At 40.6% G+C, this 14,075-nt stretch overlaps 1 protein-coding gene across 2 annotated transcripts in view; it reads left to right on the top strand.

Annotated features, from left to right (window-relative positions):
- ADAT2 (adenosine deaminase tRNA specific 2) overlaps window positions 1–13,824 on the top strand; it is a 41,363-nt gene extending 27,539 nt beyond the window's left edge. Inside the window, exons 5-6 of one of the 2 annotated variants that reach the window (XM_032593258.1) lie at window positions 1,477–1,549; window positions 13,356–13,824. In XM_032593258.1, the coding sequence (XP_032449149.1) occupies window positions 1,477–1,549; window positions 13,356–13,402 (120 nt within the window). In that variant the 3' untranslated portion in view covers window positions 13,403–13,824. Of the gene's footprint in view, window positions 1–1,476; window positions 1,550–1,679; window positions 2,450–13,355 lie in introns of those variants that run through there. The other variant, XM_030316497.2, reaches the window with a different exon arrangement.
- The last annotated feature ends 251 nt before the right edge of the window (window positions 13,825–14,075 follow it).

Raw genomic sequence — 14,075 nt, 5'->3', positions numbered from 1 at the left:
AGTCAAGAGTTGGACGCTTAACCCAGGTGCCCCTGATGATCCTTCTTATATGTGCAATCTAAATGATTTTTTTTTTCAACGTTTATTTATTTTTGGGACAGAGAGAGACAGAGCATGAACGGGGGAGGGGCAGAGAGAGAGGGAGACACAGAATCGGAAACAGGCTCCAGGCTCTGAGCCATCAGCCCAGAGCCTGACGCGGGGCTCGAACTCACGGACCGCGAGATCGTGACCTGGCTGAAGTCGGACGCTTAACCGACTGCGCCACCCAGGCGCCCCTTATATGTGCAATCTAAAAACATTAAACTCGTAAAGGTTTTCTTCTGATGGGGAAGGTTTATTCAGGCTTCATAGGTCCAGGTTATGAGCTGACTGAAGGCAGAAGGGGAAAGGAGGTTCATTCTGAGCAGCAGACCATGCTCGCCAGGCCCTTGTGCTGGCACTCAATAGCTGCTTCCCCTCCAGTGGCTGCTTCTGGGTATGCCTCCATGGAGTCTCCGTTCATTTTTTCATTTCGTGCATCTTAGAAGGATGCAGCATATTGAGTTCAAACTCATATAACACACCTTCAAAGCCCTGTATATTTTGACCTCATTTTCTCTCTTGAATTTCTTTACCTGTAGGCCCCCTACCCCCCATTAGTTGGATTCCTCACACAACCCAAGCTCATTATTACTCTTTCCCTGAAATGCTGTGTTCAGCCTCTTTAAATAATTGCTATCTTTAAGGCAAGTTCAAGTTTCATCCTCATGTAGTGTTTTATACATAATTTCACTCCTTACCATTATCGTAATTTCTTATTCTTTCACTTAATCGATCTTTTCTCTCTAGTTAGATACCAAAGATAGATCCAATTAAATCCTTTTGAAAACATCCACTACAGTAAAGATCGACACTTTTTTTTCTGTAAAGAGCCTAAGAGTAAATATGTTAGCCTTTGTGAGCCACTCACGTCTGTGTCACATCTCCTCCTCCTCCTCCTCCTTCTTCTTCTTTTTTAAATTTTTTACAACCCTTTAAAAATATAAAAATCATACTTAGTTGATCATTTTTAGCTGCAGACTACCAACTGTAGCTCTATAGCATCAAACGCTTAATGGGCCAACAGTGAATAAGGGTCGAAAAACATAGCAGATGCTTAACAAATTCTTATGATGTGTCAGGTATTTAACAGGTGTTATTTTATGTAATCTTATTTACTCTTCATGAAACCCTTCTGAGGTAAGTGCTGTAATTACCTACACTGTACACATGAGGCAGCTGAGGCACAGTACCCAAGATCACATAGCTGGTAACTTCAATAGTAGTTGATTGAGAAATAATAGTTGAATGGAGCGCGGTTTGAGTCTGTACTCGATTCTCTTGGAAATGTACTTCCTTACCTGCATCACTGCTGTCCCCCAATTGCTGTTTGTATGGGATACAGGCCACAGTTTCATTGGGCGATATTCATCCTCAATCTTCTCATTTCAACAGTGCATTCCTGGATATCGGGCCGAGGAAGCAGTGGAAATGTTGAAGACCTTCTACAAACAGGAAAATCCAAATGGTCAGTTTTCCCTTTGCTGTACATGATGTAACCTCACTTAAGACAAAGCTGTGTGAACAGAGTCTGACATGGGCCCTCCTCTTCATTTTCTCTCTCTCTTTTTTTTTTTTTTTTTTTATTCTTTTCACAGCACCAAAATCAAAAGTTCGGAAAAAGGAATGTCCGAAACCTTGAACTTGTTCTGAGGGAAGGCTGATGCCCCTTGATGACATTCTTGGACTGAAAGTTGTTGACGTCATTGAATCATACGTTCATATGTGCCCTCAACCCCTGGGAAAATTATCTCCCATTATTTGCTGTGTTCAGGGAACAAATTAGCACTTTTTAAAAGTCTGACAGTTGTAGACAATGGTTAGCTTTTCCATAAGCTTAAAGAACATTGTAAGAAGGGGATAAAAATAAAGATTGAAATTTTAGAAATTAGTAAGCAGTGCATGCTCTTCCTGCCAAAATCATTGTGCCTGGGCCAGGAAAGTCCTGAGTTTCAGTGAATGTGTATCCAGACCCAGTTACCTGGCATGTGTCCGGACTGGAGTTTGCCACACTGTGGACACCTGCTTTCGGCCTGGCTTTTCAGAATCGGGTCCTTCATTCTTTGCAGCTACTGTGTCCTCCCAGGGTGTTGAGGGCCCATGACTTTCTACACTTGATCTTAGCCAAAAGGCCAAGAAGCGATGAGGGCCCGTGACTTTCTTGGAATTTGTCTATGAGTTGTATACATATAGATTATGATTGTGTGTGCCTCAGAACTGATTTCTTTTTGCTTTTATAAAGCAGTTCGAGAAAATGCATACTTTTAAAAACAAGTACGTGTCATTTTTAAATTATAGCATATTGCTATAATAAAACCTTACTTACGCCTTCTTTGAAGATGAAGATGAATATTTTCTTAAAAGATAAAAGCAGTGGGGCGCCTGGGTGGCGCAGTCGGTTAAGCGTCCGACTTCAGCCAGGTCACGATCTCGCGGTCCGTGAGTTCGAGCCCCGCGTCGGGCTCTGGGCCGATGGCTCGGAGCCTGGAGCCTGTTTCCGATTCTGTGTCTCCCTCTCTCTCTGCCCCTCGCCCGTTCATGCTCTGTCTCTCTCTGTCCCAAAAATAAATAAACGTTGAAAAAAAAAAAAAAAAGATAAAAGCAGAAATGAGACAATTCCTTCTTTATTAGCAAGCAGCTACACTATGCCAAGCTCCATTTGTTCATCAAATCAGTGAGCAAAACGATGAATCCTGCCCTCATGGAGCTGATATTCTAGCAGGGGGAGACAGATAATACGCCTGATAGATTATACAGTACGTTAGAGGGTCTTAAGGGTCATGGCAACAAGAAGAGAACAGGGGATGGGTGTGCCATTTGGTGTTGGGACTGCTGGTTGCATGATTAAATAGAATGGCTTTATTTACTCTGAAATCAAATTGTTATTTCTTTTTATAAAAGTCCAGACTTAGAATTTAAAACCTAAAATTGAAAAATGGGCACACAACCCTGGGAAGGGTCTCCCCAGCCGGAAGTCCCAGACACTCAATACTTTCTGACCGCACTAAGGGTTGGCGCCCATGGAAAAACAGCTCTGTAGAACCACACTGGGGTGCTCTGCGTCTGCCCAGAAGGGGGCCTCACTGTTCCACCAGAAGCCCAGCTCCAGGCTCCTGTTGCATTTCTTCAGTGGATTCATTTCCTTGATGCAAAGCATCTGTATTTGTTGGTTCTGCCATTTGAGTGATGTCTGACTTGTTTGTTTTGAATTACATTACAGGCTGGAATGTAATTGTGGTGAAAGTATTTTTATATTGCTGAGAGTAGCAGCTAATCACAGTTACATGCTTCAGAAGATTTATAATTGCTTGGTTTTGTACGTGTGTGTTTTTAACTGCATTTGAGAAATTTGATGGAGAAGAATATGCATGATTTTTAAATTTATAATAATGTTACATGTAACTTCTCTTCAATTTCACCTACTTTAAAAATTATCTTCTCATTAAACTTTAGTGCTTTGACTAGTTGATTCCTTTTTGCAGTTGGTCATGATTCATTTCTGGCTTCTTATGCTTTTCTGCAAGCAGACTTGATTGCACTTACTGTCTTCATATCATCGTTTTCTCAGGGATTATTTGTAGACAAAAAACCTGGAATCTTTCCTCTGGTACCAGTAAGTACCAGTAAGTATGGCTATCAAGTAGGTTCTTGGTAAATATTTGTTAAATAACTTTATTGATTGAAATTTGGAGAAAAATGAATAATAAGGGGAATATCTAGGATAAAAAGTCAAATCTAAAACTAGTATATGGGTATCTTAACTTACAGATAGTCAATACTAAAAGTCCCAAGAAAGTAATAAAATGGGACCAGGAAGGATAGAAAAGACTCACCAATATATGTATATTTTGTCTCTACTGTGTTTTGGAGAATGGTTATTTCCTAATTCCTAAGCATGGCTGGAAATTTTAATTTTGGTTATAACCTTTTTGATTCTGTCTCCAGTGATGGCCTTATAGAAAAGTCTTTCCTATATTTTTGGTCTTAGGCATTGTTCCCTCTACTGCTTTTGGGGAAGCAATCATTTTAGATGGCACATTGCGGGTTGGAGGTCAGCACCTCCAGTGCTGATATAGGAACATTGTGAGGTCATGGGCATTGAGACTATGGGATTCTGATGGCAGTTTCAAATTGGTGGAGAGTTGTGGATATATGATGATGTAATGCTGCCTCCTGAGTTCCACATCTCCAGCTACTTAGACATGGCTTAAAATATTGGGATGGTCCAGTTCAAAAGATTGAATCCAATTGATTGACATTAGTGCCTGTCTAAAAGACTAGCTGAGAGACTTGTTCTGTGCATGGGATGATTCTGGAAGTTGTAGGATATGAGAAGGTTTTAGAACCAAGGCCCTGTTTGGAGGAATTAGTAGGAAATGATTGCATTTAAGTTGCTAGAGTAGCCAGTGTTTGCTGGTCTTTGCAATGGACTCGGCGGAAAACGGATGGTGTGTAATGCTTTGGCAAGCTTCAATCACTGATAAAAAATTATGTTAAAATATCTTTCCACTTTCTTGTTACTTGGCACAAGCATCTCTTCCTGTGTTGCATTTGGAATATTATGGAGGGAAAACAGATAGCCAAGAATGCCAACTTAGGCGTAGGCAAGAACTGTTAATTTTTCTTTAAGTTTTCTATTTGCAAATAATCTCAAACTTACCAACTAATAATTTAACAATTTATACCTTTAGCTTTATCATTGGCCGTATTTATTCTCGCTCTTTCCCAATCTATTTATCTATCTATCTATATGTATGTATGAATGTATATAATTGTTCTTCTGAGCCATTTGGTAGAAAGTTACATCACACATCATGACCCTTTGCCCTGAAATGTTTCTGTATTTCCTAAGCATAGGATATTCTCTTATATAATCATAGTATAGTTATTGGCTTCAGCATATCTAACATTAATACAATACTTTTTTTTTTAAATTTACAGCCAAGTTAGTTAGCATATAGTGCAATAATGCTTTCAGGAGTAGATTCCAGTGATTCATCCCTTATGTCTAACACTCAGTGCTCATCCCAACCAGTGTCTTCCTTAATGTCCCTTAACCATTTAGCCCAACCCCCCACCCACAACCCTTCCAGTAACCCTCAGTTTGTTCTCTATACTTAAAAGTCTCTTATGTTTTGTCCCCCTCCCTCTTTTTATATTATTTTTGCTTCTCTTCCCTTATGTTCATCTGTTTTGTATCTTAAATTCCACATATGAGTGAAGTTATACGATACTTGTCTTTCTCTAATTTCGCTTAGCATAATGCCTTCTAGTTCCATCCATGTTGTTGCAAATGGCAAGATTTCATTCTTTCTGATTGCTGAGGAATACTCCATTGTATGTATGTGTGTATGTGTATATACCACATCTTATTTATCCATTCATCTGTTGATAGACATTTGGGCCCTTTCCATACTTTGACTATTGTTGATAGCACTGCTATAAACATTGGGGTGCATGTGCCTCTTCAGAACAGCATACCTGTATCCCTTGGATAAGTACCTAGTAGTGCAATTGCTGGATCATAGGATAGTTCTATTTTTTAACATTAATATAATACTTTTATCTAATATACTGTTTGTATTCTAATATTGTCAGTTGACCCCATAGTGTCCTTTAGAGAATTTTCCCCATCTCTCCTGCCATATTGGAAGATTCTAGGGTCAGATATCTTATTTAATTGCCATGTATCTTCAGCTTATTTGAATCTAGAACACTTCCATGGCTTCTCTTGGCCTTTTATGACACTGACATTTTAAAAATCATTCTGCCCTGCCCCTATCAACTTTTCTCTTTAAAAAAATTTTTTTTTAAATGTTTATTTATTTACTTTTGAGAGACAGAGAGGGAGCACAAGCTGGGGAGGGACAGAGAGAGAAGGATATACAGAATCCTTAGCAGGCTCCAAGCTCCAAGCTCTAGCACAGAACCTGATGCGGGGCTCGAACCCACAGACTGAGATCATGACCTGAGCTGAAATCGGACGTTTAACTGACCCACCCAGGAGCCCTTTCTCTTTTTTTAATAATGGTGTTTTCTCATGATTGGATTCAGGTTATGTGTTTTAGGTGATGTTATGTTCTCAGAATATCACATCTGAAGACACCCAAAGGCCATGAAGTCCTCACTGGTGATGTTAATTTTGGTCACCTGGATAGTTTTGATTACCTGATTTCTACACTATATAATAATTTTTTTTCCTCCCTTGCAATGAATAATAAGTCCAAGGAGAGAAACTTAAATTTTTTTTTTATGTTTATTTTTGAGAGAGAGAGAGAGAGAGAGAGAGAGAGACAGAGCGTGAGTGGGTGAGGGGCAGAGAAAGGGAGATACAGAATCCAAAGTAGGCTCCAAGCTCTGAGCTTCCAGCACAGAGCCTGACGTGGAGCTCGAACCCCTGAACTGTGAGATCATGACCTGAGAGAAGTTGGGCACTTAACCGACTGAGTCACCCAGGTGCCCTGAGAAACTTAAATTTGTAAAAGAAAATGCATTTGACATTAGTGGAAAGAAGGAGATGAAATCAGTGATCTCAATTGCAAAGCAACTGTTAGGTTATTTGATTGCAATCTTTCTTTTTTATTATGTCTGCTGAAATTCACAAAATTCTTTTTGTAATAAGAATGTTTTATTATTTTTTAAAGCTTTATTTATTTATTTATTTATTTATTTATACCCAACGTGGGGCTTGAACTCATGACTCCAAGATCAAGAGTCACATGCTCTGACTGAGCCAACTAAGCACCCCAAGAATATTTTAAATGAGGACGTCTTACTAAAAATTAAAAGGAAGCCTCAAATAAATAACTTCTTTCTCTCCTGATCTCAGTAAAACTAATACTTGGATCCATTTAATTATATCTGATAAGAGAGATTTCTGGAAAAACAGGTCTGAGATGTTTCTGGTTTCAGGGATTACCTGTAGTGATCCAATAGGATGTATAATCTAGGTAGGTAGTCATTGGCCATAAAAGCAGAATTCTCTTGGGTTTCCATAGAGACATCTAGACTTAAAATGTTTTAAGCACTGCTGCTTTTAAAATGGGTGTCAGTAAAAATAGCAAAAAACCAAGGCTCTTAAAAAAATCATTAAAAAAATTTTAAAGTAGTAAAGTTCCTGGTTAAAAATCCATGTGGAAGCCAAAGCTTGTCCTCAGTCATTCTGCATGAACTGGCCTTGAATAGCCTTGGGGAAAAGAGGCATCAAGAACTGGTTTCTCTGCCTTTTGGCAAAGGGGTGAGACTACACTGACTTCTAGAAAGACAACTGCCAACTATTTTCTTATTCCGTAAATTGTTAATTGTGTGTGGTGAAGAAAGGGGTGATGGGTGATGTTATTTTTATGGATAAGACTGGCATTAAGTTCTGGTGAAAGTTTGACATCTTTTGGATCTTATGTTTTTTCAGGTTGAGCTAATAAAAACAGGCTCCTGGGATTGTTTCACACCTTATTTTTGAGTGAATATTGAGCTAAATACCGCTTGTTGATGATTATTAGGGAGATTTGTTGTGTGGTTGAAGAAGCATGAACTTATGAGTCTAGAACAGGAGTCAGCAAAATATGGCTCGTGGGTCAAGCCCAACCTGCTGCCTCTTTTGGTACCACTAACAAGTTAAAAATGGTTTTATGTTTTGAAATGGTTGGGGGGGGGGGAATCAAAAGAAGAATGTAGTGACCTGTGAACATCGTATGAAATTCAAATTTTAGTGTCCACAAATTAAGTTTTATTAGAACACAGTCATGCCCTTTTGTTTTCGTGTTGTTTGAAGCTGCCTCTGTGCTACATTGCAGAGCTGAGTGGTGGTGACAGACACCTATGGCTCCCAAAGCCTAAAGCATTTAAATATGTTTGGCTCTTTTTTTTTTTTTTTTTTAAATTTTTTTTTTTAATGTTTATTTATTTTTGAGACAGAGAGAGACAGAGCATGAACAGGGGAGGGGCAGAGAGAGAGGGAGACACAGAATCTGAAACAGGCTCCAGGCTCTGATCTGTCAGCACAGAGCCCGATGCGGGGCTTGAACTCACGGACCGTGAGATCATGACCTGAGCCGAAGTCGGACGCTTAACCGACCAAGCCACCCAGGCGCCCCAAATATGTTTGGCTCTTTAGGAAAATGTTTTCTACCCCTGGTCTAGAGGATATAAAATGTTGAGGTTCATTCTCTAAGGTGCTTGTTACAGTTCTCTGACATTGGAACTGAATAATGTGGCTCATTGTGTAGTGGTGGTTAATTGCTTTAGTACCATTTTTAAAAAATTATTCATTTATTTTTTAATTTACATCCAAGTTAGCATGTAGTGCAACAATGATTTCAGGAGTAGATTCCTTAATGCCCCTTACCCATTTAGCCCACCCACCCTCCCACAGTCCCTCCAGCAACCCTCAGTTTGTTCTCTGTATTTAAGAGTCTCTTATAGTTTGTCTCCCTCCCTGTTTTTATATTATTTTTGCTTCCCTTCCCTTATGTTCATCTGTTCTGTGTCTTAAAGTCCTCATATGAGTGAAGTCATGTGATACTTGTCTTTCTCTGACTAATTTCGCTTAACATAATACCCTCTAGTTCCATCAATCTTGCAAGTGGCAAGATTTCATTCTTTTTGATTGCCAAGTAATACTCCATTGCATATATATACCACATCTTCTTTATCCATTTATCCATCAGTGCACATTTGGGTTCTTTCCATACTTTGGCTATTGTTAATAGTGCTGCTATAAATATTGGGGTGTGTGTGCCCCTTCGAAACAGCATTCCTGTGTCCCGTGGGTCATAGGGTAGTTCTATTTTCAATTTTTTGAGGAACCTCCATACTGTTTTCCAGAGTGGCTGCACCAGTTTGCATTCCCACCAGCAGTGCGAAAGAGATCCTCTTTCTCTGCATCCTTGCCAAGATCTGTTGTTGTCTGAGTTGTTAATGTTAGCCATTCTGACAGGTGTGAGGTAGTATCTCATTGTGGTTTTGATTTGTATTTCCCTGGTGATGAGTGATGTGGAGCATTTTTCCATGTGTCGGTTGGCCATCTGGATGTCTTCTTTGGAGAAGTGTCTGTTCCTGTCTTTTGCTCAGTTCTTCACTGGACTATTTGTTTTTTGGATGTTGAGTTTGATAAGTTCTTTATAGATTTTGGATACTAACCCTTTATCTGATATGTCATTTGGAAATATCTTCTCCCATTCTGTTGGTTGCCTTTTAGTTTTGCTGATTGTTTCCTTCGCTGTGCAGAAGCTTTTTATTTTGATGAGGTCCCAATAGTTCATTTTTGCTTTTGTTTCCCTTTCCTCTGGAGATGTGTTGAGTAAGAAGTTGCTGTGGCCAAGGTCAAAGAAGTTTTTGCCTGCTTTCTCCTTGAGGATTTTGATGGCTTCTTTTCTTACGTTTAGGTTTTTCATCCATTTTGAGGTGTTTTTGTGTATGGTGTAAGAAAGTTAGTACCATGATTCTTTGAAAAAGTCTGTTTATAAATATGAAAGAGAAATCCAAGATCCTAAAATACTTACTCTGATTTATGATATTTTTTGTGTGTGTGTGTGTGTGTGTGTTTATTTATTTTTAGTTAGAGAAAGTGCAAATGGAGCAGGGGCAGAGAGGGAGAGAGAGAATCCCAGGCAGGTTCCACACTATCAGTGTGGAGTCCCATGTGGGACTGGAACTCATGAGCCGTGAGATCATGAACTAAGCAGAAGTCTAACACTTAACTGACTGAGCCACCCAGGCGCCCTTGACTTAGAATATTTTGTTTCCTTACATATACTTTAAGAGAATGGCAAGGAGAAAAGACAATTTATCAATTTTGTGGGGTAAGAATATATATTTTATTTATGATTGTCATATTAAAAATATTACCAAATACTTATCTGTAAGAAGTTACTCTAATGGCAGAAATCTGTTGGACCCTTTTAAGTATTTATTTTTGAGAGAAAGAGAGCTCAAGTGGGACGAGAAGGCAGAAAGAGAGAGAGAGAGAGAGAGAGAGAGAGAGAGAGAGACTCTCAAGCAGACTCTGCACTGTCAGCACAGAGCCTGATGCAGGGCTTGATCTCACAAACTGTGAGATCATGACCTGAGCTGAAGCCAAGAATCAGATGCTTGAGCCACCCAGGCAACCCCGGACCCTTTAAAAAAACCAAGACTCAAATAGAAAATATCTTCATACCGTTCCCATCACTGTGCCTTCCCCGGTTTTCTCTGTAACAGGCTTGGTAACCCTTTGGTACTAGAATTACATACACTGAGTTTGAAGAAAAGACAAAAAATAAACACTTCATAGGAATTTTGGTTTTTTACTCACCATTGAGCTCAGGACAAAGCCTTTCATGTAACAGACAAATACTATGTGTAAATTCTACGTTGCACAGGAAAGCAGGATTTGGAGGAGACGTGGAGAAGGAGGAGAGGCTGGGCCCAGAGAGGCTGGTGTGGTTTGGAAAGTAGGTGGGAGGGTGAGGGGCAGGATATGCAGTGTTAGAACAGAAGATGACAATCATGTGAAGACACAGGGAAGGGATGCTTGGGCCGAGTTATCATGAGTAAGATCTACTTTCCTCTGAGAAGGGGGTAATTTTTCCTTTCTTTTTGATGTGTGGTTTCATACCTGTTCCCGGAGTATGTGTGTTTTGGGGTGGGGCATTGCTGGCGACAAACGTCTTGACACTATGGTCACTGAGGTAAGGAGACAAATTACATCACTAGGCCAGATTTGAGCTAGGGGGACGGAGTGTGTCAATAATAGAAGCTAATATTCACTTAGAACTTGCCAGGCTCTATTCATCTGTTCCCTTATTAATCCTTGTAACAACCCTCTGAGTCAGTACTGTTATCATCTCTGCTTTACATCAAGGAAACTGAGGCACAGGGATATTATGTAACTTGCCCAGGGTCACAGAGTACTAAGTGATGATGTCAGTTGGAATGGGCTAGGTTATGCCAAGATAATACCCCTCAGGGTTTTAGTGCCTTAGAACAAAGTTTTACTTCTTTTATGCTTCACTTGTCTGTCTCCAGTCAGGCCAGGGGTCTAGGTTATACTGTACCATCTGGAATGTGGTTGAACGCCCTCAATCACTGTGGTGGGAGAGGAGAAGATAGTGAATAATGCTCTGTGTCTTCAGTTAGGGCTTTGCCAACTTGATGCGCATATGAATGACCCAAGGAACTTGTTAAATGCACATTATTATTCAGGAGGTCTGGGCTGGCATTTCTAGCAAGCCCCCAGGTGATTCCTACACTGCAGGACCTGGGATCACTCTTGAGTAAGGAGTCTGACTGGCTTTTGCCCAGAAGTGACACATCATTTCTGCTGACATAAGGCACATAGCTATGCCTAATGTCAAGGTGGCAGGAGATGTAATCTACCAGCTACCTCAAGAGGAGGAGAATTGAAATATTTGTGAATAATCTCAGCGAAGAGCAGAAAATGTGAAGCCAGGACTCGATTTCAGACAGGCTGTCCCCAGAGTGTGTGCTCCTAGTCATCATACCGTGTGTCCTAGATGTTGGTCCCCTCTCTACCGAAAAAGGACAGCATGATGGCACCTGCCATACTTGGTGGCCACCAGTCAGAGTAGCCCTTGAGACTGATCAGTTGCAGTTGACTCGTGTGACACCGATGCTGGGTGTCCCAGGCAGCTTAGTGTCAAAGGCAGCAGTTGTCAACATGATGTTGCAACTCTGAAAATGTTTTAATTCGTTTTTTTTCTTAATAATTTGCTGACGTCTATGAATTATTTCTTTTTGTTCAAAGCATACCTTAGTGCAGAATCAAGCCTTTCCCTCTTAACTCTCTCATCGAATATTCTGCCATGCTTTCTTGTTTTGGACAAGGGGTGTGGTTAAAGCCAGCATTCAGGGAATTGTGCATGATCCTGGGAACGCCCATGGGTGTGTGTCTGCACATGCACACCATTCATCATGTATGTTTGCCGGAAAGCACTGGAGTGGCCGCCCTGGAAGTGTCCTAGGTTTGTGGTCAGCATAACAAACACACTCCCAGATGGTGGTGGCTCAGAAGCAGCTTCTTTGCGACTACGTCCTGTCCGCCTAACTGGGAACTTCTGATGGATCATAAACAATTGAGAACTGGAGGAGTGAGTGGTAGATTCCAGGCTTACACTAGCGTCTCTAAAAGGAGCACAGTGGACTGGGTTATGCACTTCCTCTGACCTTCCAGCGCCCACTCTTGTTCCTACCACAGCCCCCTTTGCTTTCGGTTCCTAGGCTGAAGTATAGACAAACAATTCAGAAACATCGGTTTAGGGGTGCCTGGGTGTCTCAGTTGGTTAAGCGTTGGACTCTTGGTTTCATCTCAGGTCATGATCTCACGGTTCATGAGATCAAGCCCCGTGTCAGGCTCTGTGCTGACAGCATAAAGCCTGCATGAGATTCTCCCTGTCTCTCTGCCCCTTTCCTGCTCATGCGCACGTGCACTCTAAACAAACAAATAAATAAGATTGGTTTAAGCAAGACCTCTCTCCACTTTATGGAAAACCCAATCTGCAGATGATACTTGGAATGATATAAGATTGTTGTTCTTCCATTAAAAAAAAAAAAAAAAAACTTCCCCCAAAAGAGAAACTGAAATAAAGGTACATTTCAGTTTTACATAATAATTACAGTTAAGATTTCAGAATTAACCCACTATGCTAGTTGCTTCAATCAGCAATTTAGTTAAACATGAGGGAGAAAATGGACCTTGACAGTTTTTCTTTTGGTAAAATCAGGCTTGCCATGTTGAAAAATGCTTGCACCCCTGTCCACCTGTTCTGTTGTTCATCTTGGGGAGAGCTGGATAAACCCATTTGTTCCTCCAGAGACACTTTTGTCATGTAATGGACATAGTTCAATTAAAATACGCAGGTGAATGCCAAGTTAATAATTAAGGGAAAATAATAAAACAGAGTATTGCTATTTTTATTAACTACTTGGACCGGAACCCACAGTATGTTTTTTTTAGATTAATGGAACAATTGGAATTCTACTGCTTGTTGTAATCCTAATCCCAGAAAGTATTGCCGATGATCTTTCTCGGCTTTGCATACCCTTTGGAAAAAGCCTTATCACTCCACCAGTAAGCCTGACTCCACATGAAAGTGCTTTCAGCTTTTATTTTTTTGTTTTATTTTTTTTAGCTTTTAATCTAGCCTGTACTGGCATTGATAGAAAGTCATTTCTCTCAATGACATTTCTATATTGGAGGGCTAAATAAGTTAAGGATGTCAGCTGGGTTTTTATATGGTCAATGTCACCATCCTGATTCAAATGCTAAACAATTTCAGGAAAGATTAAATTTCTTCTTGACCTGAGAGAAATCCCATCTTCTTAGTGAGAAGCTATGCTGGCAGGAAGCCAAGGGGAACGCAGCTCGCCGCTTTGAAGGATCTTCTCCTTAGGTAAGCCCACTACACTGCGCTGTGTTCTTTTATCCTAAGCACATCTTATCTACTTCATAAGCCTCAAGCATTATTTTACTCTTCCCTTCAAAGTCCTGCATTCTCCATGAAATCTTTTCCAACTCCTCCAGCCCACAACGATCGTTTTCTTCAAACTCCTACTTAGTGTCACATAGTTTAATCTCAATTGGTCTCTAATTATAGTAATTAGATCATAAGCTCCTCCAGAGCAAGGATTTAGCCCAATGCTAGGCCCAGAGGCGGTTTCATGATGGCTTTGTGGTTCTGGATGGTTTCCAGTCAGCAGGACAAACGGGCGAATTAGCGCTACCAAGAGAACGCTGTCTGGGCTTCCTGAACCGTACAGACCTCAGTCTACAGGCACTTTTGCCAGGGCCAGGGCTGTCACTGCCAGATAGCCCGGCAGCCAAGGGAAGCATGACTTTGAGCCCCTGTGTTTTCCTCCAGCTCATCTCTTCTCATTTGGAAACTTACGTTTTGGACGTGGGCTTTGCGATTTCCCATTTTCAGGTTTGAGAAATCAGGAAGCAGTAGAGGGGCAGAGGTAGAAATTTTGTATGTGCTTTGCTAGGACCTAACTTTCTT

The sequence above is a fragment of the Lynx canadensis genome, chromosome B2 (genome assembly GCF_007474595.2).
Source record: "Lynx canadensis isolate LIC74 chromosome B2, mLynCan4.pri.v2, whole genome shotgun sequence".
Classification (NCBI taxonomy): Eukaryota; Metazoa; Chordata; class Mammalia; order Carnivora; family Felidae; genus Lynx; species Lynx canadensis.
Note: the sequence above shows the minus strand (reverse complement) of the source record. Positions and strands in the feature narration are given on the sequence as shown.